Source organism: Mustela nigripes, chromosome 10 (assembly GCF_022355385.1).
Source record: "Mustela nigripes isolate SB6536 chromosome 10, MUSNIG.SB6536, whole genome shotgun sequence".
NCBI lineage: Eukaryota > Metazoa > Chordata > Mammalia > Carnivora > Mustelidae > Mustela > Mustela nigripes.
The window spans coordinates 8,707,016-8,733,553 of record NC_081566.1 but is presented as its reverse complement, the minus strand read 5'-3'; the positions used below and the strand labels follow the sequence as shown (position 1 = coordinate 8,733,553).

The following is a 26,538-nucleotide window of genomic DNA, read 5'->3' as shown; positions in this document are numbered from 1 at the left end:
ATTTTTTTCCATTGCCTAAAGATGCATTGTTTGATGTGTTCTTCATTTTCAGATCCTCATTCTTAGAAAACAGTCACTCGCTGTCATTTTATTCAGCTGGCTTTTGAAGCCTATTACCTTTACTATCTTCCTTAGAACATGTAATTTGAAAATATCTGAAATTTTTGCTGACAACTTTGAGAAAAAGATTTGCTCGAAGTTCTCTTGATGCTGTAGAGGGTGTAGCACAAATGGACATTAAATTTCATACAAATTTAAAGCCAGAGACGTACAATTCCTTCTTTAGAATGAGCTGGGAGCATCCACAAATTCAGGGTAATGGTAGTTGCTGGCACCCAGTAGTATAAATGGGGTGGGGAGAGCATTTAGAACCCAACTTGATTAAAATGTATGACATGGAATTGTATGTATTTATCTTAAATACAACAAAGAAGAGATACTGTAAAAGACATCATTTCCTGGGCTCTGTCAGTATTTTCTTTAAAGATTTTTATTTATTTGCCAAGGAGAGAGAGAGATCACAAGTAGGCAATGAGACAGGCAGAGGCAGAGAGAGAAACGGGCTCCCTGCTAAGAAAGGAGCCCGATGTGGAACTCGATCCCAGGACCCTGGGTTCATGACCTGAGCCGTAGGCAGCCGCTTAACGGACTGAGCCGCCCAGGCATCCCTGTCAATATTTTCTTTAGATCTTAAGAGAAATGAATGAGTCCAAGGGTAACATGTATTTGCACATTTAATCTGTAGGTAAAAATAGGAGCACGCCGTCACAGTTCACTTAGCCCTCGGACAAAATTCTCCCGCTGTGTAACAGATTGTGAAACTAAGTCTTCAAATGCCTAATCATTTTGTAAAAACAAAAAGTTTTAGTAACCCTTTTAAAACTATGTACATCCCTCATATTTTATTTGTTAATAATTCCTATAACACATGACCTCTTAAGGGCTTTTTGAAAACCTTTATCCTCCTGAATGGCTCTGAGAAGGATCCATCAATAGTAAGAGGGAAATTACGTGAAGGAACACGGTGATTAGTTCAGGTAGAGGTTGTCCGCTCACATATAAGGAGATTGAAGGGCCTTTAACTGCCATGAGTTGGCTTACTATTTACACTATTTGGGGGTAATAGTAAAAATCATCCCACTTTCTCCCCAAATTGGATATTACTTAAATATGAGTGAAAATAATATTTCTAGTTCAACCTTGACCATCTCTCAGTATCACTCAGTTGTGGCTCCTCCTTCCTTAGAGGTCCGTCCATTCCTGCAGCCGCTAGTTTTCACCGAAAGTTCTTTTCAGTGTTGTTTGGTCTTCTGGCTTTAGCAGCAGGAATATTCGCATTCAGTGCTTTGGAATGATTCTAGGTTAAGCACAAAATTTAATTTGAAATTCTCTGGAGCATGAGAACAGAGACAAAACTCACCATTGCTGGGCTCACACGAGTGACGATAACCTGTAGTATTTCACAGTAGCTGTTTTGACGCAGGTGACAAAGGCCCAGTTTCTTGAAACCCCTTGACTGCTGCTGCTCCAGGGCAAAAGGGAAGTCGAGAACTCTGGGAAAATGTGTTCCTTCAGTGCAAACGGCGTTTACACGCTCAGTCTCTTAAGAGTTAATGAGCACTTGAGAACCGGGTATCAAAGAAGTATCCAGGAAGAAAATACCAAGAAACCGTGGAATTCATGATTGTCATGAAATATAGACTTCTAAAGCTGCAGTACATTTTAGAATCTGGATTGGAAGACTTAACAGATCTTTTTTTTTTTTTTTTTATTAAGCAGATTCCTAGGATATGAAGAATAAGGATTTCCATAAATGATAAAGTATAGAAACGTATGTTTATATAGAAAACACACACATATCCGTTACCTGAAATACAAGGTTACCAGGAAAAAAGTTCTTTTTTGAATTAGTGGTAAATTGGTTCATCCAAGTTCGCAGTTTACTTTCACAACATAGGTGTGCAGACAGTTTGTTTGGATGTTTAATTTTTTCCCCCATCTGTTCTGCTGGATTATTGATTGAGCAGCAAGCCACTCCGGGGCAGACATCCCCTCTGAATAATTGCTTGCCTTGGGTGCATCGCGTGGCCGGGCAGCCAAGCCGAGGGAGGTGTTCCTTCAACCTTCCAGCAAATTCTAGCTGGTAAAAGAACACTGGAGTAAAGATGGTTTTTGAAAGTGCCCGTGCGTCAACTAAATATTTACACTGGGAATTTTAACTGATGGTATCATTTTAAAATTCATAGTTTATTATTTAACATCATCCTTGAAATTAGTAACCATTCAAGAGCCACTCATGCCGATTTTTGTTCAACTGCCCTGGCTGTTTTGTACAGCGCCTACATCGGCTATTACCAAATATTAACCAGATGTTACCAGAATATTTAATGGTAATGGATACCTGCTGTGACCTCCTTGAAACCGCTTTTATTACATCAGAAAGTGAAGCAGTCTCAGGCTTCTGGTAGAAAAATGGAAACTAAGCCTTGTTTCCCAGCATTTGGGTGCCGTTTGGATATCGACTTCATGTGACCTCTTCTCATTGTTGAATAGTTACATTACCTCTGGGGTTCCAAATCACCTCTTGTCCTTGCTGTCTGTCTTTTGCATTAGATGTAGTCACAAAGTAGATCTACATCTGTGATGACCGAGACAGCAGGGCGCAAAGGAAATCCCGAATGTCCACATTAGCTTTGAAACCTTGAGTTCAGTTGAAAACATGAGTAACAGTGATTTTGTGGAAAAGAGACACTTTCTTTAGGCTAATCCTTCAGGAGAAGTCTTTCAGTGGATTATATTTCTCTAGGAGCAGGTTTTGATCTGCATTTATATCTTAATTATATGATAAGGCAGGTGGTAATGGGTTTGAAACACACTTTGCCATCATTGTGCCTCTGCCTGACCAATAATCCCACCTTTTGGATCTGCCCTCCTGTAACCAGGAAGTAAATTAGGCTTTTTTCGGGGGGGAAAGAAAAAATCATCAGAGGTAGGCAAAAGGGATTGCAGCTCTTAGTTTAAGGAATGTAAATTTTATATGTTACTGTAATTTGGGGAAAAATACGTGCTTTGAGTAAGGGAGGAAAATTATCTTTAGAAAATAATATAAAAGAAGCTGTGGATTTTAATTTCACTCTGGAGTTTCTAGAGTCTTTGGACATATTGTGTTTCAAGATAATTTAGATTTAGGGGGAGAGGAGGGATGTCTGAACAATGGTAACATGTTTTATATTCTGTATCTTCATGTAGAATATTATAATCACGTTTCTTTTTATTTCTTATATATTTCATTTTCCAGCTGTTTAGAGGTGGGAGTTGAACAGAAATATTTCTTTTTAATTGAGAACAAAGACTCTTAGATTAAGAGGGCTGGCTGTGTTTTTAGGTTTTTTTCCTCCTCAACATTGCTGGACTTCACATGTCGATAAGATATATCACATCAGATTTGTTCAGGTCAAAGTAATACAGCAAACAGTCCTAATTGTAGTGTGATGTATCTATATATTCATTAAAACGCGTATGTTCAGAAGCAAAACCACTTATTTTGAGAATCAGTGTTCATTTTATAAAGCGAAATGAAAAATTTATTTTATCAAACAGATTTTTTTACAATGCAGTTTTATTTTTCAGTTGCTTATTTCTCTTCAAAAATAAAACCCTTTTTTTATGTACTCACTTTCCTTTCTGGCAGCAAACCAGGTATTTAAACAAAAATAAAGGATTGCCAGTTTTGCCAGCTGGGGATGAGAACCCGGCTGGTGAAATGTGGGTTCGGGAAGCAGTTAATCCAGCTTTTATGCTTTTTATGGTTTTATGAAAAAAGAGGTTAAAAACCACATTTGGCTCTTTTTCGCGTGTGCCACTGTTTTGTTGGTGTTGTAGGAATTGAGTAAAAGGTTACTTAGATTTTAAAATTGTTTGTCATTAGGTGAAATCCTGGATCTATTAGATTCAGGCCCACAAACAGTACGTTCTACTAATTGGACTGGAGATAGACTCTCGAATAATCCGTAGTCCCTGGTATTTAAAAATCATACATACAGCGTTTCCTTTCACTGAAGTAATAAGTACACAAGCCGAATTCTTTCTGCTGTTTTAGGTTATTTCTTGTTTCTGTTTGTTTTTATGTTACTCATTTCGAACAAGTAGAAATTTGAAATATTTTTAGCCAAGGATGAAAACTAGAATTTGTTGTTCTTCCCCAAAATATTTTGCTTAGTTTGTTACTCTACAAAAGATTTTTTGGAAGAACATAGGAACTGGACTTGTGTTCATATCTTGCTAAGACAGATCCTGTGTCGCCTTGGAACTGGGATACAACTGAATTAAAAATATTCTCATAACATTTGAAAGACACTGAAATAACTGCTAAGTAACGTAGTTTTTCTCAAACTTACATTCTCCATACATAAAAATACCCTGTCTATCAAGTGCCTTTCATAGTATTGCTAGGTAATCGAAATTTAACTTTCAAACATACCATGTGCAATTCTATGACATTATTGGTAAATTTTAAATAAAAGTACATGTGCATCATCTCCAATAACTGATTTACTTAACTCTAAGAAAGTTTGGAACATGTGCACCACTTTGTTCTGCGTGAAATTCTTAAGTAATCAGTTACAAGATTTTTTATTTGGTAAATTTCATGGGTGTGGTTTTCTTGCTCTATCTATCCCAAAGCTAGGAGAAGCAGATCAAGTAGGCTTTAAGATTATTCAGATATAGTAATTTAAAATAAAATACTGAAAGATTCTGGGACACCTGGGTGGCTCATTCGGTTAAGCATCTGCCTTCGGCTCAGGTCCTGATCTCAGGAAAGTGGGGTCAAGTCCTGCATAGGGCTCCATGCTCAGCGGGGAGCCTGCTTGAGAGTCTCTCTCTCCTTCTGCTTCTGCCCCAATCCCCACTTGTGCTCTCTTTCTCTGTCTCTCAAATAAATAAATAAAATATTAAAAATATAGGAAGATCTAAATAAATGAAAAAAATTGCATTGGCTGAGGAATATACCTAATATAAAGGGAAAAATCGACATTTTCCTGGGACAAATGATGAAATATTATGCCCCGATTTGAATAGGTCGCTCTAACATAGTCTGACTGATACCGCCCTATCCTTTCTTTCTAAATTTGTTTTGCATGAGATGTATTTTGTGAAATTTAAGGGCACATGCCAGAGATATTACACCATGATTTTTGTTGTTTATGTTTAACAGAAATTTTATCGTGAGGTACTAATAAAGCTTTGGACACACCCCAAACAGTAAATCTTTATATTTGCTTTGTGGACTATTTCCTTAAAGAGTATAAACACGCAGGGCCCTCCAGAAGTTTTCGGCTCGACTGTCCTGCTCACTGCACCCTGAACCTGTCTATGTGACTCTGCGTACATGACTCCTGTCCTTACAGTTTGACTCAAGTTCCTTAGTGCTTCTCCACGGCTCCTCATACACTCGATCAGCAGGACTTAACCTCCCAAGTTACTTGAAGTCCATGTAGTGGACCCGAGTGAAAAACTAAGTAGGCCTATGAGAAAACGTGCGAATACGCAAACCATTTTCGCTTGAGCCTTCGTCGTCATTCGCTTGAAATATTCTGCATGGCCTGACCCTTTTCTCCTCCAAGACGTGGATTGAACAGATACTTCCCGTATCCGGTGTGATTCATATCTTTTGTGGGATGCTTTCTAGTTTGAATGTCCAGGTGTCAGGATAGCCCATCCAGGCTTTGCAAGTTAGGATTCACGTTGATGTAAGAAGAGAACGTTAGAGGCAGGCTGCTCTAAAAGCTCATGTGTAATAATGCATTTGTTCACTGGTTTCCCTCTTAGGTGTTAGAAGACAACGACTATGGCCGAGCCGTGGATTGGTGGGGCCTGGGGGTTGTCATGTATGAGATGATGTGTGGGAGGCTACCTTTCTACAACCAGGATCATGAGAAACTTTTTGAACTAATACTAATGGAAGACATTAAATTTCCTCGAACACTCTCTTCAGATGCAAAATCACTGCTTTCAGGGCTTTTGATAAAGGATCCAAATAAACGGTAAGCCACAAGTAACACTTGATGGGTTATGGACGGATGTGGGTAGAGGCTGTGATTCGGAGACTAATTCAAATATAACTAACTCCAAGAACAGTGTATTTGGTGTAGACATCGTCCCACTGAAATACTGACTTATTTTTAACTGCATAATACAGAACATTGTAAAAATTTCTTCAACTCTTTCTTAACTTGGAAATTTTATGCAGACTTTACCAAATAAGGATTGTGAGAGGTTTTCTTAACCATATTGTGAGTGAACAATTTCTTAATTGCCCTGGTACTTGTTATTGTGGGGATAGAAGTATCCCTTTTTTTTTTCCCCTTTCAGTCTCTGGGCCTTTTTATTTATGCTAATTTACAGAATAAAAAAGAACCAGCTCTTTACTCTCCTCCCATGCCAACCTGTAGTAACAATTAGACTACTTTTTGTGTGTTGGCCATTCGAAGATACACTTCTCTGTGTACTGCCGGAGAGGGTTAAGGGCAAAATACCTTTACATAGTTTGTATTTCTTTTGTAGCTACAGCTGTGACCTGAAATATCCTACAGCCCTTTGCTTAATTAATCAGTGAGCTCAGTGTTCTCTGTTCACGTTTCTATATTCATTTACACATAGAATTTGTAAGTCATGTATGGAATGACTATTATTGTAAAAACGTCACTTAATCTCTCTTATACGTGTGTCTGGCTGTCCTTTCCCGTAGATGTGCCAGCGTTGCTCTAAAAATCACTTCGATATTAAACATCTTGAGGATAGATTTCAAGATTTTATTGTCAAATCTTTCCTCCCATAATGTGTTTTTGCACAGTTCTGGGTATTTTTTTTTCTGCTCATTATGTATTTGTTGACAGACTGAATTAATGAAAGAAGGAATAAATGAATCCTAAAATGTGGGTTTTGTTTACATTAGCGATGGTTTCCATCACACACTTGTAGCTTCTAAACTTTATGAGGGGCATGATTTTATCCTTCAGCAGAAATAAGCAAACGTAGTAAAAGAGACACCATCCTTTTGCCTCTTGAAGACCCTTTCAAAAATGTGTTTTATGATCCTAGTATTGGGAAGCTTACTTCATGTTTGTAGAGGGGCTTTAAGTGTTCTTTTTTAGGGCATTTGCATATCTGTGGTCCCCTTTGCTGTTTCTCTTGCCTTGTAGAGTTGATAGGTAGGTTTCTCTTTGACATTTGACTGAGGGCAAAACTGAGGCCTGGAGAGGGTTAAGTAATTTATGCTCCAGAAAATTCCTGTAGAACAGGAGTAATCAACTTTCTTGATGCTCACTTGGTATTTCTGTTCTATCTTATTTGCAATGCAGCCGCTTCTCAGTGGGTTCAGGTTTTGAAATGTGTTCTACTGAGAGTGATTATTTCACAATTCATGTAACAGACAGCACTTGGTAATAGATGATCTTTAAGCAGAGCTAGGATTTCCATTTTATCTGCTTGATTTGGGGTTCTAATATTTGGCTTGGATTTCAAGGGCAATGAATTTTAGCCTATCCTTTTGGGACTCCTCCAGGTAACTCTGACAGCCCTTGCCTTTATGGCCCCCCTATAAGTAGCTGGTGGAACAACCTTGCATTTGTGGTTTTCATGCCTGTGTCTCATTCATTTTCCTGTTTGCCGCCCCCACCCCCCACCGTGGGATAGCACATAGTGGATACTTAGTAATTGTTGAATAAGTAGGTAAATTTCTAGATTGTTAGTGGGCTGATATGTAGGACAACTGAAGGTTTGTCCATCCAGAGGTTGGTATTATCTAAAGGGAAGACGGGGTTTGCAGTGATTTGCCGTTTTCATTTAAGGTAGAGAAGCAAGCGCCTCCACTATTGCATTAAAGTATCGGGGGCGCCTGGGTGGCTCAGTGGGTTGGGCCGCTGCCTTCGGCTCGGGTCATGATCTCAGGGTCCTGGGATCGAGTCCCGCATCGGGCTCTCTGCTCAGCAGGGAGCCTGCTTCCTCCTCTCTCTCTCTCTCTCTGCCTGCCTCTCTGCCTACTTGTGATCTCTGTCTGTCAAATAAATAAATAAAATCTTTAAAAAAAAAAAAAAAGTATCAGGAATGGGGCGCCTGGGTGGCTCAGTGGGTTAAGGACTCTGCCTTCAGCTCGGGTCATGATCTTCGGGTCCTGGGATGGAGCCCCGCATCGGGCTTTCTGCCGGGCAGGGAGCCTGCTTCCTCCTCTCTGCCTACCTCTCTGCCTACTTGTGATCTCTGTCTGTCAAATGGAATAAATAAAATCTTTTTAAAAAATAAATAAAGTATCGGGAATGCGAGGGTGAGTGAGATGAAGTTCTGCTGTCACTGTTCATAGAATAATGCAGGACATGGAACGCATACTTACAGCTCAGCTCCACCTACATTTGCATGTTGGAATTACTAGCTCTTTCTAGGGGGCTAGGTGGGTTGGGGTCCACGGGGGTTGTTCATGCAGAGAAATTGCCATGAAAAGGAATCTAGAATTGTGAATGAACATAGTATTTGATAAGTCCAGCGGCTAGTGTGTAGAGTATGAGTTGGGTAATGTTGGGAGATAAAGCTGAAATGGTAGACTGCAAAGACCTTCTGCTTCTTAGAGAATATTTACCCTTTATTTGGAAGGAGATGAAAAACCACCGAATTATGAAGTAAGAGATGGTGTAATCCGATTTGTGCTGTGAAAGATAACACCAGCAGCTTCGTCATGCATGGATTAGAACAGGGAAGGGTCAGGGGCAGGTAGGCAGAGCCATTGAAAACGCATGTGGAATTGTCCAGGGAAGAGATGGGGTCCTTCCAGAGGCAGTGGTCGAGGAGCAATCAATCGGAATTTGTGGATAATTGAATAGAAATAATGAGGAAGTGGAAGGAGTTGGGGGTTCCTCTGCGTTTCCAGCTCAGGTGACTCTTCCGGAGAGTGGGGTGTTAATTAGCAGACAGGGAGCACAGGCAAAGGAGCTTGTGGGAAGGATGCTGATACCCACTTCGGCTGTACCGAGTCAGATCTGTGAGAAAACCTAGATGGAAATGTGAAGACAGCATCTCAGAACTGTACCAGTCTTAACAGATACACAGTGGCTGGATATATGGTTTGGGACCCCATCGATGGCTCAGAGGCAGCTGGAGCCCTGAAAATAGTGGGGGAGTCTAGGCCAAAGGGAAGAAGGCCTAGGACAGTATCCTGGGAAACATCAGAATTCAAGAGGTAGAAAGAAGGGAAAGAGGCACTAAAGGACCCTGAAAAGTCTTTGGAAAGATAGATGACATTACGATGCACCTCATTATTTTTCCTCTTCAACAGTTTTAAATACTGATGAATTGGGGTACCTGGGTGGCTCAGAGGGTTAAAACCTCTGCCTTCGGCTCAGGTCATGATCCCAGGGTCCTGGGATCAAGCCCCACATCGGGCTCTCTGCTCAGTGGGGAGCCTGCTTCCTCCTCTCTCTCTGCCTGCCTCTCTGCCTGCTTGTGATCTCTGTCAAATAAATAAATAAATAAATAATGAATTTTTTTTATATTCTTTACTGTCAGTTCTACCAAAGGGTCAACTACCATTTTGCCTTTACTTTGTATTCTCCATCACTTTGCTCATTCTCTTGGTATCTCCTTTATCCTCCTATGCACAGTTGAGAGAAAAAGCATGACCTTGTGCTGCATTCGGTAACACCAGGAAAATACGCATTCCACGATGTTGCTAATAACGAAGAATCCAGAGTAGCTGAGGATTTAGCTTGGCATTCTGGTATTGGAGTTTACTATTCTTAGACATAAATATCTTAGTGCAAATCGTATTTTGATATTATTTTGAAGTCTTAAATTGTATATTAGGGAGTCATTGACATTGAAATTTTTGACAGTTTCACACTTGGAGAAAGCGCGTGTTAAAGAATCTCTCCCAGCTTCTAAAATGGCAGTCTAAGATTATATTCTTAGACTTCGCGTAGTACTCATGGCTGATACTTTAGTTTTTTATGTATTTGATAAATATAGATTAAATGCTGGCAATGTCCAAAGCCAAGCTATTGCAAGAGAACAGAGGGGTGACATAAAATGAGTAACTGAAGCTGGATAAAAACCTTCTATTTACAAAATGATGAAGGTTCTCTACTCCCAACTCCCACCTCCCCCACCATCTCCTGTGTCGTTCAAAAGAAAAACAATAGCGGAAGGGTAAGAAAGTACAGCGAGCTTCTGGGTTTCCTCATGCGGACTACTTTGATACATACTTCTGAGATGTTAAATTCTCTTCAGAAACACTTATTTTGGTGTGTCTGCTTTTCCGGCTCCCTAAGTACAAGCTTGAAATGCTTTTTGGATCATCCAGTCCTGATCTCTACCCTCAAAAGAATTTGCAGCCCAGACGGGGAGGGACAGACACCACTTGGAGTAGACAGAGAAAGAGCGAGGCCGGGGGGCGGAGCGCTGGCGTTAGCGGAATACAGACCCGCCAGTGCCTACCAACACCACTCGTACCATCTGGTCCAGCCTAGAAGTTCACTGTCAGCCTTGTAGTTCATCCCCTGCAAGCTGGGTCAGGAGACCTAGACTGTGGGAACCATGGTTCATCATCACAGATACTCAGATATCGGCTCATGGTTGTATTTTCCATTCTGACCATTGTCAGGCAATCCTGGATTCTTCCTCTGTCCTGTGTTCCTTATGCCTAATAATAACCAGCACCATTAAATTGTATTATCGTTTGTTTATGATGACCTGTATGTGTTTCTTCCTACCCAGTGGTGTATGGGAGTTGGCCTGAACCAACTCATTAGAGCCTGTTGTTATGTTCCAAGGATTTTTTGGGCTGGCTGTTTAATAGGGTCATTATTAAAAATCAAATTATATGAGCTTACAAACCAAAACAAGGACATTAAAAACAAAGGTAATAAATACTCAAAATTCAGCACTCCTTAATAATTTTGTTATGTTTTACCCTTCTTGGTGCTTTCGAGGTTTTGCTCGAGGTGCTTTTAACTGTTGTGTCTGTATAGAAATACCAAACAAGGGTTTGTTTCTGTGCACATCTTTCCACTTCTGTGTTGCGTGACATCAGGTTCCTGACTTGAAATTGGCGGTGGGGAGAGTATTTACATCAGCAAAACTGGCAAACTTTGTAAGTCAGGACTTGCTTTATTATTTTATTGTTTGTTTAGATTTAAGAAAATAATAGAAAAGATATTAATAATGAAGATTACATTTTATTTTTATTTTATTTTTTTAGAGAGAGAGAGCAGGAGGGAGGAACAGAGAGAATTTTAAGCAGGCTGCATGCCCATCACAGAGCCAGACACAGGCTTAGTCTCACAGCTCTGAGCTCATGACCTGAGCTGAAATTAAGAGTCAGACACTTAACTGACTGACTGAGCCACCCAGGCACTCCACACAGATGATGATATCTTCAAGTTTGTTCTGTCTGTATCCATTCTGTTTTGAATAGCACACAAAAATGAGGGAATAGTCTTCCACCATTCATCAAAGAAGTCACTCATGTAACTGACAAGCAAGCGAAGGTCTGACGTGTATCTTTGTTTTATCACTTTCAAATTAGTCTTCACCATAAACAAAAAGATCAGCCAGTATTCACCTTGGAGCTACTCCTAAGCCAGTTAGTGGCCTTTGAGTTCAGCAAAATTAACAAATGTTATCTGTGAGCATCACTTGGCTGATTTAGAGTAAAGGGCATTCTGTATTTTACCATTCTTTATCAATTTTATGCCTCACATCCTTTATGTCTGTAAAATTCATAACAAACATGTATATATAATCTGCATATGTAATATTACACATGCATCGTTTTCTGCAGAGAACTGGCTGTTATGCCTTTACGGGCACACACAGTTCCTAGCTGCTAACAAGACCAGAGAAAGCTTGCTTTTGTCAATCCAGATTTAAACAGATTGCCTTTCCTTTCTTTTCCTTGTTCTTTCCCCATTCTTTTTTTCTTCCCTTTCTCTCTTTCACTCCCTCCTTGCTTTCCATCTGTTGGTTTTTTTTTTTTTTAATTTTGTTTTGTTTTGTTTTTTTCTTTTCTCATTCCTTCTTCATAGTGACTAGTATGTACTATGTGTTTGAAACCGAGGAAGCCAGAAAGTACCTGAATTTCATACATGCCAGCTTTTCATTAAGTAAGAGAACCTGGAAAGATGGGGGAATCATCTTTAAATTCGTAGCATGTATTGCAGCTAGCAGAATAAATCACGTTGCAGTGGTATTTTCATAGATTAGCAATGTCATTTCTGTGGAAATCCACTTGAGGTATGAAAATAGCCCCTGAGTTTCTAGCTGTTAGCAGTACTATACAAGTTGCTTTTTCTAATTATTTAGTCATTTCAGAAGTTATGGTGACAAGGATTCATTTTGATCTGAGTCTTAACCAAAGTAAATTTGGCTTATAGAATTGACTGTGGTAATTGCTACCATTTGTTGAGCTAGCTGCTTACTTCTGTTATTCCTAACCCTCGTGGGGATCCACAGGGCTGGCATCATTGTCCCCCCTCTACAGAGGGGACACTGGGACTAAGGGGCTTGTTGCTTGTCACAAATCTTAGAAGTTCCAGAGCTGGTTGCCTATTTCAGTTTTGACTCCAAACCTGGCACACTTTTCAGGTATGACATCGTCCTGAGGCTACTTCTTCTTGTTGTTTTTTTTTTTTTTCCTTTTTCAAGATTTATTTATTTGAGAGACAGAGTGCAAGGGTGGTGGAGGGCAAGGCGGAGGGAGAGGGAGGATTTCAAGCACACTCCCAACACGAAGCTTTGTCCCTAGACCCTGAGATTGTGACGTAACGTACCTGAGCCAAAAATCAAGAGTTGGTGCTCAACTGACTTCTTACTAATAGCACATTAGAGAAATCAGATCTGACAGCAGAAGTTTTTTATTGGTACAGCTCTTGATATCAGAACTATGTATGCCACAGAGAATTACATTTTGCGAACACTTTTTTGTTTCCTGTTGGGCTTATGTAAATGTCTTAATGCTCTCTCACTCTGGTGTCTGTCTTTTAGCCTTGGCGGGGGCCCAGATGATGCAAAAGAAATTATGAGGCACAGTTTCTTCTCTGGAGTCAACTGGCAAGATGTATACGATAAAAAGGTACGTTATTTTCATGGAACAATCTTTATATATTTTGGCTAAAATGAATTTATGGCCAAAAAAAATTTTTAAGTGAATAAAATTCAGTTCAGTGATGTAATGATAGTTTTCATTTTTACTCTACATATAATTGAATATAATATTGAAATTCTTTGGCCAAAAATGTATTGATAATTCTGACTGCCAAAATGCATCTTGAAATGTTATTCAGTATGGTCAGTTGATTTTTCTTTTATCACATCACAGTAATGTTAGTTTGCTTCTCATTGTTTCCTTAACATTAGGAGAAAAATAAAAGATCCCAATGTTATGTTATTCTTTAAGAAAACTAGCAAACAAATCAGAATGTTTTTCCTTGTCTTTATGTCTTTAATTTTAAAGTGAGCTCTACAAATTTATTCATCCGAATCTTATTTGAAAAGGAATTAAAAAGCCCTTTAGTTTTCAATATTTAACAAAGAAATGGATATTTTTCTTATTTGGGGCTTTTCTGTTATTTGAAACTGAATCTTAATGCCCACAAAATGGATGCTACTAATTTTGTAACTTTATTGTAATCTGCTTATTGCTTGTTTTTAATACTGTAATTTTTGCTTAGGACAGGAAATTATTGTGTTTAGTCCTTCTGTTTAATCTTTGTCTATTTTATTTCTTCTATTTCAGTTATTGTCCATATAGGCACTGATTTTGATTTTTTGGTTTTCAAATGCTCATATACAATTTTTACCAAAATTTTACTATGAAATTTTTATGTAATGCCATATTTGCTTAGAATCTTTATCTAGTTCATTGTGTCGTTAGTCCTTCTATTTCAATTTATTCCAGTTTTCCCTATTTTTCTCTGAAACATATACAGTCAACATTTAGGAAATAGCTATTTTGTGCCAAATATTCTCTTCTATTAATCCCTAAGGTAAAGATAGAGTGATACCATATGACTTATGAGGAAGAAGACAAGTACTGAATTTCTGCATTATGTTATGGGAATGTGGAGTATGGTGATTTTCTAAGCATTTCTTGTAAAATAGTTGCGTGGTAATAAATACCTCTACTCAAACTCTAAACTCCCACCGGGTGCAAAGCACAGGGGTAGATATTAGATCCTTCTCGACCCTTCTGAGAAGCACATGACCATTCTTAAACATTTATTTTCTTCATGTAGATGACTAGACATCCACTTTATAACACTGGTGATGTTCTTTGTGGGTTGTTTCCCTCTTTAGACCCTACTGGTGGGTATGTACTGTTTTTATCAAGTCAGTTCACTACAAAAGACCCTCATCAAAGAGAAGGATCAAAGTCTTCTTATGTCTCCCAGAAATAATACAGGGTCAGAGGTTTTCTTCGGTGTATAAAGCCATAAGCTGCAAACAAATATCCCTTTGCTGGATCCTCACCAGGCAAAATTCAAAAAAAAAAAAAAAGGAGAGAGAAGGAAGGAGAGAACACCTTTCTTGAGGAAATAATTGTGAGGCACCAGTGTGTCACTGCTAACTTAAAGAAGAGGCAAAACATGGACTTTCTTCCGTCCTGTCTGGAGACTAAGATATGCCACAAAGATTTCCTCAGCAGGGTTCAGCTCTCTGTGTTAAGTGGGAACACCTGGGGAAAGTTCTGAGAGACACACATCCTGTCTCTGCTCCTTGGGGATGGACATGCCTAGAGCAGAGGTGAAAGCAAGACACCCACCAGCTCCTTTGAGGTGAATGGGATTGGAGGGGGCCAGCCAGCAGGGCGAAGGAGCCGCCACATCATAGCTTTAGATGATGTATTGTGGAGACATGAGTTCAAATTGTTATAATTGATAAACATAGGTGCTACTTAATCTGAGAAGAGGTCTTAAGTGTCTTCCATAAAGAAACATAACCACGAAAGTTACAGTGTCCATAAATAGAATTCATCAGGGACCGAGCTCTACTGCAAGTTTACCTGGGTAGATATCAGACGAGGCATGGATGTTTCCAGCCATCTTCCCTGCTTGAGGGACAGTATAGCAGCATGACAGCAGCAGCCACACATTTTGAGTCTGTCTCTGGAACGCTGTGAAAATGTGATTGGGTTTGTCTGGGTTTGTATCACTAAGAAACAGAGGATTAATTATGGGAATGCTGTAATACTCTTTGGGAATTTTGCTGTTTTTTAGGTTTATCATTGCATAATCATTGGCCAATTTTCTATATATTGTGGCAAAGCTAAAGATGACACATAGAGAAGCTAGCATCTTGAAGGGAAATCTAAATCTCTTCCTAGATTAAGTAAGAAAAGAAAAAGAATTAATCTTAATTGCGAATATCATGAAGAGCACAGGATTGAAGTGTGGAGATCCATGCCCTAGATTTGCTTCTTCCTTCCTGTGGGGAAATGGACAAGCCATTTTGCTCACGTAAAATTATCTCTAAAATGCCTTCAGGCTTTAAGATTCTCTAGAGGATGTTTTAGAAGATGAATTTATCTGGATAAGTTTCTATATAAACTTCACACTCAGTGTGTTATCTTCTGCAAAAAGTCTGCTGGGATTTTGTGTGATACCATGTTGAATCTGGATAAATTTGTGGCAGAATTGACATTCGAACAGGATTAAGGCTTCAAATCCATGAACATCGTATACCTTTCCATTTAATTAGGTTTTCTTTAATGTCTGTCTGTAATGTTTCATAATTTTCCATGTTCGAGTCTTATCTGTATTTTGTTAGTTTTGTCCTTAAGTATTTCATGTCTTCTGATAAAAATGGTATTTTAAAATTTTATTTTCATAGTGTTCGTTATCAGTATATAGAAATACAATTGATTTTGTTATATTACCTTATGTCCTGCAAACTTGCAAAGCTCACTTAGTAGCCTGTGTGTGTGTGTGTGTGTATTAGTCAATATTTTCTGCATAGGTGATTATATCCTAATGTAAATAAGAAGTTTTACTTCATTTTCAATTGGTATGTTTTGTTTTCATTTTTTGGTTTTTGTTTTTTTCATTTTGCCTCAGTATATTGGCTAGGACCTCAATGTAATGTTGAATAGAAATGATGGAGTGAACATCCTGGTTTTGTTCTTGATCTCATGCAGAAAACATCTTTTATCATTAAATATTATGTTAATTATCACAGATAGTGCTGAAATCTTTGTTTTTAAATATCATTTTTCCAAGCAAAGAACCAAGGTTACTTGGAAAAGTAGTTGATTTCAGAGCTTGGATAGGGAAAATAAAAGATAAGCCCATGGAATTTTGTGGTGCCAAAAAGTAAAAAACAAAAATAGGTTGATAGGTAGGTAGGTAGGTAGATAGATAGATAGATAGATAGAGGTGCATTAATAGGATGCAGGAGTGAACCTTAAATAAGTCCCAGTGATGAAAGCTGGAAAAATTTAAATAACAAATAGTTTATTGTTTATTACTATTATTTATTAGTCTATTATGACCCAAGGAAAACTTCCACACTACAAAAATAAATGATTGAACAAATAAAATATTAAGAAGAAGAGATATGTCTTCCTTATAGATGAATTCCAGTTAATAAATGTAGTTTCAGGGGCGCCTGGGTGGCTCAGTGGGTTAAGCCTCTGCCTTCGGCTCAGGTCATGATCTCAGGGTCCTGGGATCAAGTCCCACATCAGGCTCTCTGTTCAGCAGGGGGCCTGCTTCCCTTCCTCTCTCTCTGCTTGCCTCTCTGCCTGCTTGTGATCTCTCTCTGTCAAATAAATAAATAAAATCTTTAAAAAAAAATAAAAATAAAAAAATAAATGTAGTTTCATAATGGAAAAAATGTGTCTGTATATACTTCTTATGCATTATACAGCTGGAAACATGTTAAGATACTGGTAACATTGGTTGTCTCAGGAGAGGGAACTAAGGGAATGAGACCCATGGTGTGTGTTCAGCTTTTCATTACATGTGGTTTTGGAACTTTTTAATTTTAATTTTTTATTTTTTTGGAACTTTTGAATTTTTAATTAGATAGATATGTTATGTAGTCATAAGTAGCATTAAAACTTTAAGAAGACAATAAAATGAAAAATATATAAATATTTAAATAAGGAATCTTGTGAGTATCAGAATAAAATGAAACAAAACAAATAAAATAAATGTAGAAGGAATGAAGGAACTAGAAAATCACCATCAGACCCTCAGAGGGGAACTTACTGCATGTGGGATCTACCAATGAATGTTATAATCAGTGGGCAGAAGTTTAAGAAATAATTACATAGTCTCAATGTATCCGTCCTCAAACATTTATTATATACAAAGCTTGAAAGAGTAACTTTTTGGTAGAAAAGCCTGGTAGACTATGTCTTAAGGCCACTGATTGAGATTAGCATCACCAGTGATAAGACAGACTTGCTATCCTGTAGCCCGTGATACAGACTGTGGGAAGGCTTGATCACTTTTGTGGTATTCTATGCATAGCCTCAACATAATGATGAGAAAACCTGAAACACCCACATGGAAGGGACATTCCTCTGGCCAGGTAAACCCAAAAGTGTCAACTTCATGCAAGGAGAGGATTGACTACAGAACCAGGCCGGCTGAAGAAGACGGAGGGCACACTGACCAAATGCAGTGTGGGGTCCCAGACTGGATCCCAGACAGGGTCCTGGGACAGCAGAGGGCCATACTGGGAAGGTGTTGAAGTCCAGATAAGGTTGCTGATAACAGTTTTGTACCAGTGTTAATTTCTTAGTTTTGAGCATTGTGCTTGACTGTATGAGATAGTATCCTTAGGGGCAGGTCAGTAAATGGGATAGGGGAGCTTTTTGTACTATTTTTGTAAGCTTCTCTAAGCCTAAAATTATTTCAGTATAACAAGTTATAAAAATGCAATGTTAGTGTAAGCTTTCTATTCCTCCTTTATTAGTTGAGGAAGTTCCCGTCTCTTCCTAGTGTGCTAATAGTTTTTATCCTGAAGAGGTGTAGAATTTCATTAAAAGTTTTTCTGCATTTGTTGTAATGACCCTATGGTTTTTCTCTTTTACATTCTATTAAGATGGCGAATTACACTGATAGGCTTTGTAATGTTCAGTGAACCTCCATTCCTGGAAAACCCACCTATTCCTGATGTCCTTATTATATATTGCTAGATTTGATACAATGGATTTTTTAAGGATTTTTGCATCCTTAAATCCTGAGTGGTACTGGGGCGTCATCTTTTCCTGAAATGTTTTTGTATGATTTTCATTTTGGGATCATGTTTGATTTTTTTAAATGAAGAGAGAAGTATTTTTTCTTCTTTAATTATATGGGATTGTTCATATAGAATTTGTATTATCTGTTCCTAAAATCTTTGCTAGCATATACCAGTGAAGTCAGTTGGGCCTGGAGTTTTGTATTTGTTTGGGAGGTGTTTAGCTCTGAGCTCATTTTCTTTCATAGTTGTGGGTCTGTTCTGCTTAATGTTTCGGGATCTTTTGTCTTCTAAGCTTTCTAATTTAATGGCTTAAAGATATTTATAATATTCCCTTATTGTCTTTACAGTGTTTGTTGTAATGTATGTAATGCTGATCTCTCTATTAATCCTGATATTGGTAATTTTTGTGTTTTCGCTTCTTTTTCTTGATCAGTCTAGTGAGAGGTCCATATCAGTGCTCTTGAATTTTGTCAGAGAACCAGCTTTTGGTTTCATTGATTTTTCTGTATTCTTTTTCTGCTCATTATTCATTGATTAATTCTGTTCCTTGCTATTTCTTGCTATTTCGTTTCTTTTGAGTTTACTTAGCTTCCCCCCAAATAAAATAGGGAAAGAAGAGCAAAGATTATTGTTGGGGGACTGTTCTCTTTTTGTAGCATAGCACTTAGTGAATGCTGTGAGTTTCCATAGAAGGACTGTTACCTTTGTTTTGCAAATAATTTTTTTTTCATTTCAGAATAGTTTTAATTCCTCTTGTGATTCCTTCTTAACTTGGAGATTATTTAGAAATATATCGCTTGATTTCCAAATATACAGATTTTTCAGATTTTTCTGTTACTGATTCCTAACTAAACTCTTGTGTTTGGAAAACATACTTTATATGATACTAATCTTTTTAAATTTATTCAGATTTGCTTTATGGCCCAGAAAACAGTCTCTCTGATGTATATTCTACGTATACTTGAAAAGACTGTATATTCTGCTTTTAAAGCACAAAGTGTTCTGTCCATGGCCATTTGTGAAGATGGTTGGTGGTCTTCTCTTTCCTGTATTCTTACTGATTTTCTATTTGTTCTTTCAGTCCCTGGAAAAGGGTTTTTGAAATCTGGAGCCATAACTGTGCATTTGTTTCTCTTTTGTTTCATGTATTTTGAAGCTTCATTGATAGTCGTGTACACATTTAGGTTTGTGATAGCTTCTTCGTGAATTTACCCCTTTATCTTCATGAAGTGTTCCTTTATATTCATAGCAATAATCATTGTTTTGAAATCTATTTTCCTGGTATTAATATAAGTACTTCAGCTTTCTTTTGATTTTATCATTTCCATCATGTTACTTTTACAAGTGGGTTTTCTTTTAGGCATCATGTAGTTGATTCCTGTGTGTTTGTGTCTATTTTCATGTATGTTATGGTCTTTATTTACAACTTTATAGCAAAAAAGAAGAGGGAAAATTTAAAACAGGGCATTCAAGCTGATATTGTCAGATTAGAGAAGTTCCATTTTAAATGTCCATCTCATTGCCCAAAGGCAAACAATAGTGAATCTACATATGCAGTTTCCTTTATGAAGGATAGTGTTCATATTTTAGGCATCTTTTATTTTTTTTTTTTAAAGATTTTATTTATTTATTTGACAGAGAGAGATCACAAGTAGGCAGAGAGGCAGGGAGAGAGAGAGAGGAGGAAGCAGGCTCCCTGCTGAGCAGAGAGCCCCATGCGGGACTCGATCCCAGAACCCTGAGATCATGACCTGAGCCGAAGGCAGCGGCTTAACCCACTGAGCCACCCAGGCGCCCCTAGGCATCTTTTAAACATAAAAATTCAAAGAAAGCGAAATCAGTCCTTAAAAACTGCATAAATTAAGGGTGTTTTAAATATATCTTGTCCTCGTAATAAAACATTAAAAGCTGGAAAAGCAGTTGCACTTCCTCTGTGAGTGGACAGTTGCAACAATTTAGTCATTCTTTGTAGTGACGATTATATTTTCAATTCACCATTAACTACTCTGAACTTACCATGAGATGTAGTCAAAGTCAGAAGACAAGACTTAGGGAGAGTTCCCCTTTTTTGAGGGAGGTTAAGCCTTTTGGAACCAGCACGGGAAAGAGACACCCTGTTGAAGAATTCTGGTGTGGAAAAAAAAATGACTGTAGTCCGTTTCAACTCCTGCTGAACTGGCATACTGTTTTCATTGACATGTTTTTGTATTGTTTTTCTGGCTCCGCTGTGTTTAATTCTTCTAGTTTATCTGAGTCTTCAGCAGTATAGAGATTTTCATCAATGGGACCAGCATCCCTGGCTCCGTTTTCCTGTCTCTTCCCTTTGTTATGCTGTTTCCACATTGCCTCCTTCACCACTTCAGCCCTACCTCTGGAATCTCGGCATCATTGTTTTTTGAAGTACATGAGTTTTCAGAACTAGCTACGGTACTGCCTTTCTCATCCACACCTCTTGGGATATACGGGCTTACGTCCACTCTGTTTGTGTGCACTGAATCATCCCCTTCACTGGTTGTCTGTGTATCACAGATGCTGTCTGCTTCCTCGTGCTCATCAGCCCAAGCAGGACAAAATTCCAGCACCCCATGGCCATGATCACCAGTGCTTTCTCTGCTTCGAAGTCTGCTTTCTTTCCTTCTCTTGCGCAAGTTCATCCTTATTTTCCTTTCCTCTCATGCACGAAAATGTTAGGGTGATGTTGGTAACAGTGGAACCTAGGGCACAGAACGTCTCTTTCAATTGTATCTTAAGAAATTTCATTTTCTTTCTCTTCCTTCTTATATCTTTCTTCACCACAAATCCAGGAAGAAATGCATGATGACATGAACAAGTATCATCCCCTCCAGGGCATACCCAAAGTCAGCCATATTTGTTGTCTTCCAAAGCTTCAAGAAAATGTTTGCACACTCTTTGAGGGTTTTTGGTTTTTTTTTCTCTTTTCCACTTTGCTGTACTTTTTGTTCACTCTCTGCAGTTTTCTCTCACCTCAATTATCCATACTGTCTTTTTAAAGTTTTTTACCTCTTGCATTACATTTTCTCACCAGTCACATCATGAGCCAACTTATGCTTACCTCCCTTAGTTCACTGCCCTTGCTTGAAGGGCACACATACCACAGATTAGGATCTGCACCTTTAATTATTTTTTGAGCAAAAGTACAGGTTTGAATAGTTCATTTAGCTCTTGCATTTCTTTCTTCTTTTCATCTTTCTTCAATTTCTTTTCAGCTTCACTTTATGCTATGTGATGTAGATTTTGTTGACTAAATTGAACTTGATGACTGACAGCTTTGATAAACTTAAGTTGTTTTGCCCATGTATTATTTAGATCAAAAATTTTAGGGGCACATGGGTGGCTCAGTTGGTTAAGTGTCAGATTCTTAATTTCAACTCAGGTCACGCTCTCAGGGTCATGAGATCGAGCCCCATCTTGGGGCTCAGCATGGAGCCTACCTGAGATTCTTGATCCCTCTCTTTCTGTCCTTCTCCCACGGCACACACACACGCGTGCGCGCGCGCCCTCTCTCTCTCTCTCTCTCTCTCTTTGAAAAATATAATTTTATGTTCAATAATTTTCTCTTTATTTTTCTCCTCCATCTTTTTGCTACCCACACCCTAACTCTTGTTTCTTGGAGGGCATTATAGAGACAGGTGGCACCAGCCAGACTTAAACCCAGCTGGATACTGTCAGGGGATCTGGCCTCACAGCAGGAGGGGCCAGATCCTATGTTACATAGGTAACATAGGATTTTTTAATGGACTCTGAAGCCCATTTTCATTTATGGATTTAAATCTATCATCTTGGGATTTTTTTTCTTTCCATTTTTTTTTATCTGTTCCTTTCTTTATCTTCATCTGCCTGCTTTGAGATTTATCGAATATTTTATGATTCTGTTTTATCTTGGCTCTTGTCTTATTAGCTATACAGCTTCTCTTTATTGTTTTGAGGTTGTTTCCAGAGTTTGCCATACACAAGCTTATCTTTTCACAGATTGCCTTTAATTAATATTAGAACCACATCACATTCACAGCACATTTGTTTCCTCTTCCGTTCTTTATGCTATCATTTTACTTTCACATGTCATCAGCGTCATAGCACATGAGAACTGTATTTTGCTCTCGACAAGTTATATTTTGATGTGACTAAAACTGTGTATTTACACTTTTAGCATTCTCCATTCCTTTATGTAGATCCTTGCTTCCATCTGGTATCTGGTTTTGGGTTCATTGCTTCTCTTCAGCCTTTATTCTAAGGCTCGTTCACTTAGCTCCACTTCTCAGACATGACTCCCTGGGCTTGGAAAGATTCGTGGAAAAAGAACATGTTTGAAGGAAATATAAGGCAAGGAAACGATGGGAATGTGACATTTCAGAAGCGGAGGCCAATGTGAGAATGAATCAAGTAGCCATGAACGAAGGAAGATCTGCTGACTGGGAAGAACCTGCGCGCAGTTCAGGGTAGACTGAAACTGGATGCAAAAAGTGGAGCAGGGCGCCTGCTGATTTGCTGTAGTTTCCTGCAAGCTTAGTTCCTGTTTACTTGATGCACCTACCTACCTACTCAACTAGGACACTGACAGAACACGACTGGACCCTTTCAGCTTTTGTTAGGATAAACTTTTAGGTGGTAGAGTTCGGAAAAGAGAACCTCATTGAGAAATTGCGCAGGGAGGGTAAGATTTCATTCCACATGCAGTTATCTAGTGGCTAGAGATATAGGACTAGCACTGGAAGTGAGGACAGCATTTGACATGGCTATCTGGAAACCTGCTTAAAAAGGGGCTGTGGGAGTGGATTTCCTCTGTGAGCAGGGAAGGGATGAGAAAAATTGATGGGAAAGAAAAAGGGAGCCTGGGATGGGGCGCCTGGGTGGCTCAGTGTCTGCCTTTGGCTCAGGTCATGATCCCAGGTGTGGGGATCAAGTCTCACCTCAGGTTCCCTGCTCAGTGGGGAGTCTGCTTCTCCTTCTGCCCCTCCCCCTACTTGTGCTCTCTCTTTCTCACTCTCTTTCTGTCCAAAAAAAAAAAAAAAAAAAAAAAAACCCGGTCCAGAGGGTGGTGTGAGGACAGTGAGAGCCAGGATTGAGTGTTGGAAAATATCCACAGTCAGGAATGGAAGTTGGTTTGAGGACGCATTTTTATAAAGTATATCAGAATCCCTTGTGAAGAATCATGCAAAAGTTGCAGGGACACTTTTCTGACTGAAAAATTCATCTTGATGAGATTGATGATTGTGGCAGTTAACGCAGGTGTTAGCGATCACTGTGGTGTTCGTCCATGAAGCAAAGTCAAGCACAACATGGGCACTAACAGAAGATGGATCGTCAGCTACATTATGCCTCTAAGAGCTCCACAATGATATGCTCCTTCCCTGCTCAAACAATGACCCATTTTTAAACTTTGGATCAAAGAAAGATGGGCTCCAAATATCTACCAAACACTCCTGCAGTTTAACATTAAAATTACTGTCTTCCATTGATCATGAGGCATTGTACTGAGGATATAAAAGAAGACAGACAGCTGTCCAGATGTTGGTTATGGCATGAAATGCAAATGGCCACAGTTTTAAGATCCCTCAGATTGGGTTAAAACAAAATACCAGTAGGTTTCCTTAAAAGAATCTCACCTGAAACAAAACTACCCAGAAAAGTGAAAAAAAATAAGAGGATGAACAGAGATTAAGCAGTCAGATGTTCTCAAAAGTAAATAGATAACAACAATAATTTGGGGCAAAGTTGATTGCAATACATAAATAGGAAATGTGAAAGATCATTTTTGCCAAAATGAAAAAATATGCACCAAATAGCAGCATATCCGCAAGCACAGAACACTGTCAGAAATGCCAGGGGACTTCGCAGAAATACAGTTTCTTGCTCAGTGTGGCAGAGTTGGACTGGCAAGAGGCAGCTTGTGGTTTTGTTGGTTTTCTTCATCAATTTTGTTTTCAGTTTCATTGATTTCTGCTCTGAAATTTCTTTCTTTCCCTTACCACAGTTTTTATTTGCTCGTCTATTTCCAGTTTCCTAAGCTGTAAGCTTAGACTGTTACTTCAGATCTTTCCTTTCTAATGAATGGATTCAGTGCAATAAATTTTCCTTTAAGTTCTGTTTTCACTGCATCCCACAAATTTTTGATAAATTGTATTTTCATTTTCATTTAGTTCAATATATTTCAATTTTTTTTCCTGAGACTTCCTGTTTGACTCGTGTGTTGTTTCAGTATATTATGATTTAAACTCTTAACTGTTTGGGGTTTTGGAGCTGTCATTCTCTTTTTTTTTTAATTTTTTATTTTTTATAAACATATATTTTTATCTCCAGGGGTACAGGTCTGTGAATCGCCAGGTTTACACACTTCATAGCACTCACCAAAGCACATACCCTCCCCAATGCCCATAACCCCACCCCCTTCTCCCAACCTCCCTCCCCCCAGCAACCCTCAGTTTGTTTTGTTGTCATTCTCTTTTTGATTTCCAGTTTAATTCCACTGTGGCCTGAGAACGTTCCCTTGAATGTCTGTTCTTTTAAGTCTGTTAAGGTGTGTTTTATGGCCTAGAATGTGGTCTTTCTTGGTGAATGGTCTGTGAGCTTAAGAAGAGTGTGTGTTCTGCTGTCTTGGGATGAAGTAGTCCATAAATGTCAATTGGGTCTAACTGACTGACAGTGCTTTTCAGTTCAGTGATGTCCTTAGTAAATTTCTGCCTACCAGATGTGTCAGGTAGTGATAGAGCGATCTTGATGTCTCCAAGTGTAATACGGAGTTAATCTGCTTTTCCTTGTTCCTCTATCAGTTTTCGTCAGTTGTACTTTGAATCTCTGTTGTTAGATGCATACACATGAAGGATTCTTAGGTCATATTGGAGAATTTGCCACCTTATCATGATGTAATGTCCCTCTTTGTCTCTGATAATTTTCCTTACTTGGAAGTCTGCTCTGCTTGAAATTAGTGTAGCTATTCCAGCTTTCCTTTGGTAAGTGTCAGCATGGTATGTCTGCCTCCATCCCTTTACTTTTAATCTCTCAGTGTCTTTACGTTGAAAGTGTATTTCTTGTAAATAATATGTAGTTGGTTCTTGTTTTTTATATACTCTGGCAGTCATTGTCTTTTCGTTGGTGTTTTTAGGCCATTGAAATTTAAAGTCATTATTGCCATAGTTGGATTATTACCTACCATATCTGTTACTGCTTCCTATTCATTGTCCCGTCCTTTGGTTCTTTTTGTGTGTTCCATTCTTTTTGTGATTTTTCTGGTTTTAACTGAACATTTCCTAAGAATGCATCTTTTTCTCCTCTCTTAGCATATCATTTATACTTCTTTTTAAACTGTCTTGGTGCTTTCCTTTAAGGTTGCAGTATATATTTATAACTAATTGAAGTCCCTTTTCATGATGGTACAAGTACATTAAAGCAGTATTCCTAATTCCTCCTTCCTGTCCCTAGTAACATCACTCATTAATATCACTCATCCATAAACTATAGTTATTGTACACATTCTTGCATTATTATTGTGAACAAACTGTTTTCTGTTAAATCAATTAGGGGTGAGAAAAAAAGTTATTTTACCTCCGTTGGTTCCTTTAGAACTAAGTTTCTACCATTTTTTTTCTTTCTGATGAACTTTTTTTTTTTTAAAGACTCTATTTATTTGAGAGAGCGAGCGAGCATGAGCAGGGGGAGGGGCAAAGAGAGAGGGTGAGAGAGAGTCTCCCTGCTGAGCATGGAGTGGATGCGGGGCTCTATTCCCAGGACCCGGAGATGGTGACCTGAGCTGAAGTCAGACGCTTAACTGACTGAGCCACCCAGGCGCCTCTGAACTCTTTTTTTTCTTTAACATTTCTTGCAAGGTCGGTTTACTGGTGACAGATTGCCTCAATTTCTGTTTGTCTAGGAAAGTATTATTTCTTATTTTTGAAAGATGATCTTTCTGGATACAGAATTCTAGGTCAATGTTTTTCTCTTTCAAAAGTAAGTATTTTACTCCATTTATTTTTTCTTACTTGCATGGTTACTGAAGAGAAATCTAATGTAATTCTTGTTTGAACCTCTATAGATGGGGTTTTTGGGGTGTGTTGGGGGGCTTCTTAAGATTTTATCCTTGTCTTTGATTTTCTGCAATTTGAATATAATATGGCTATATGTAGATTTTGGACTCTATGCTGAGTCATATTCTCTGAAATTAGGAGATACTGTTTTGTTGGCTAGTGCTAATTTTGGAAAATGCTCAGTCATTATTGCTTTAGATATTCTGCTTTCTCTCTTTAACCTCCTTCTTATATTTCCATTACATACACCTTTTATTACTGTTTC

At 38.5% G+C, this 26,538-nt stretch overlaps 1 protein-coding gene and 1 pseudogene across 2 annotated transcripts in view; one reads left to right on the top strand and one right to left on the bottom strand.

The window, feature by feature from the left end:
* The window catches only part of AKT3 (AKT serine/threonine kinase 3), a 304,808-nt gene that overhangs the window by 244,509 nt on the left and 33,761 nt on the right, over positions 1–26,538 (top strand). For both annotated transcript variants that reach the window (XM_059412531.1, XM_059412532.1), the window contains exons 11-12: positions 5,830–6,044; positions 13,030–13,117. In XM_059412531.1, coding sequence (XP_059268514.1) covers positions 5,830–6,044; positions 13,030–13,117 — 303 coding nt within the window. The remainder of the gene's footprint in view (positions 1–5,829; positions 6,045–13,029; positions 13,118–26,538) is intronic.
* On the bottom strand, positions 20,586–21,540 carry LOC132026289 (zinc finger CCCH domain-containing protein 15-like; annotated as a pseudogene).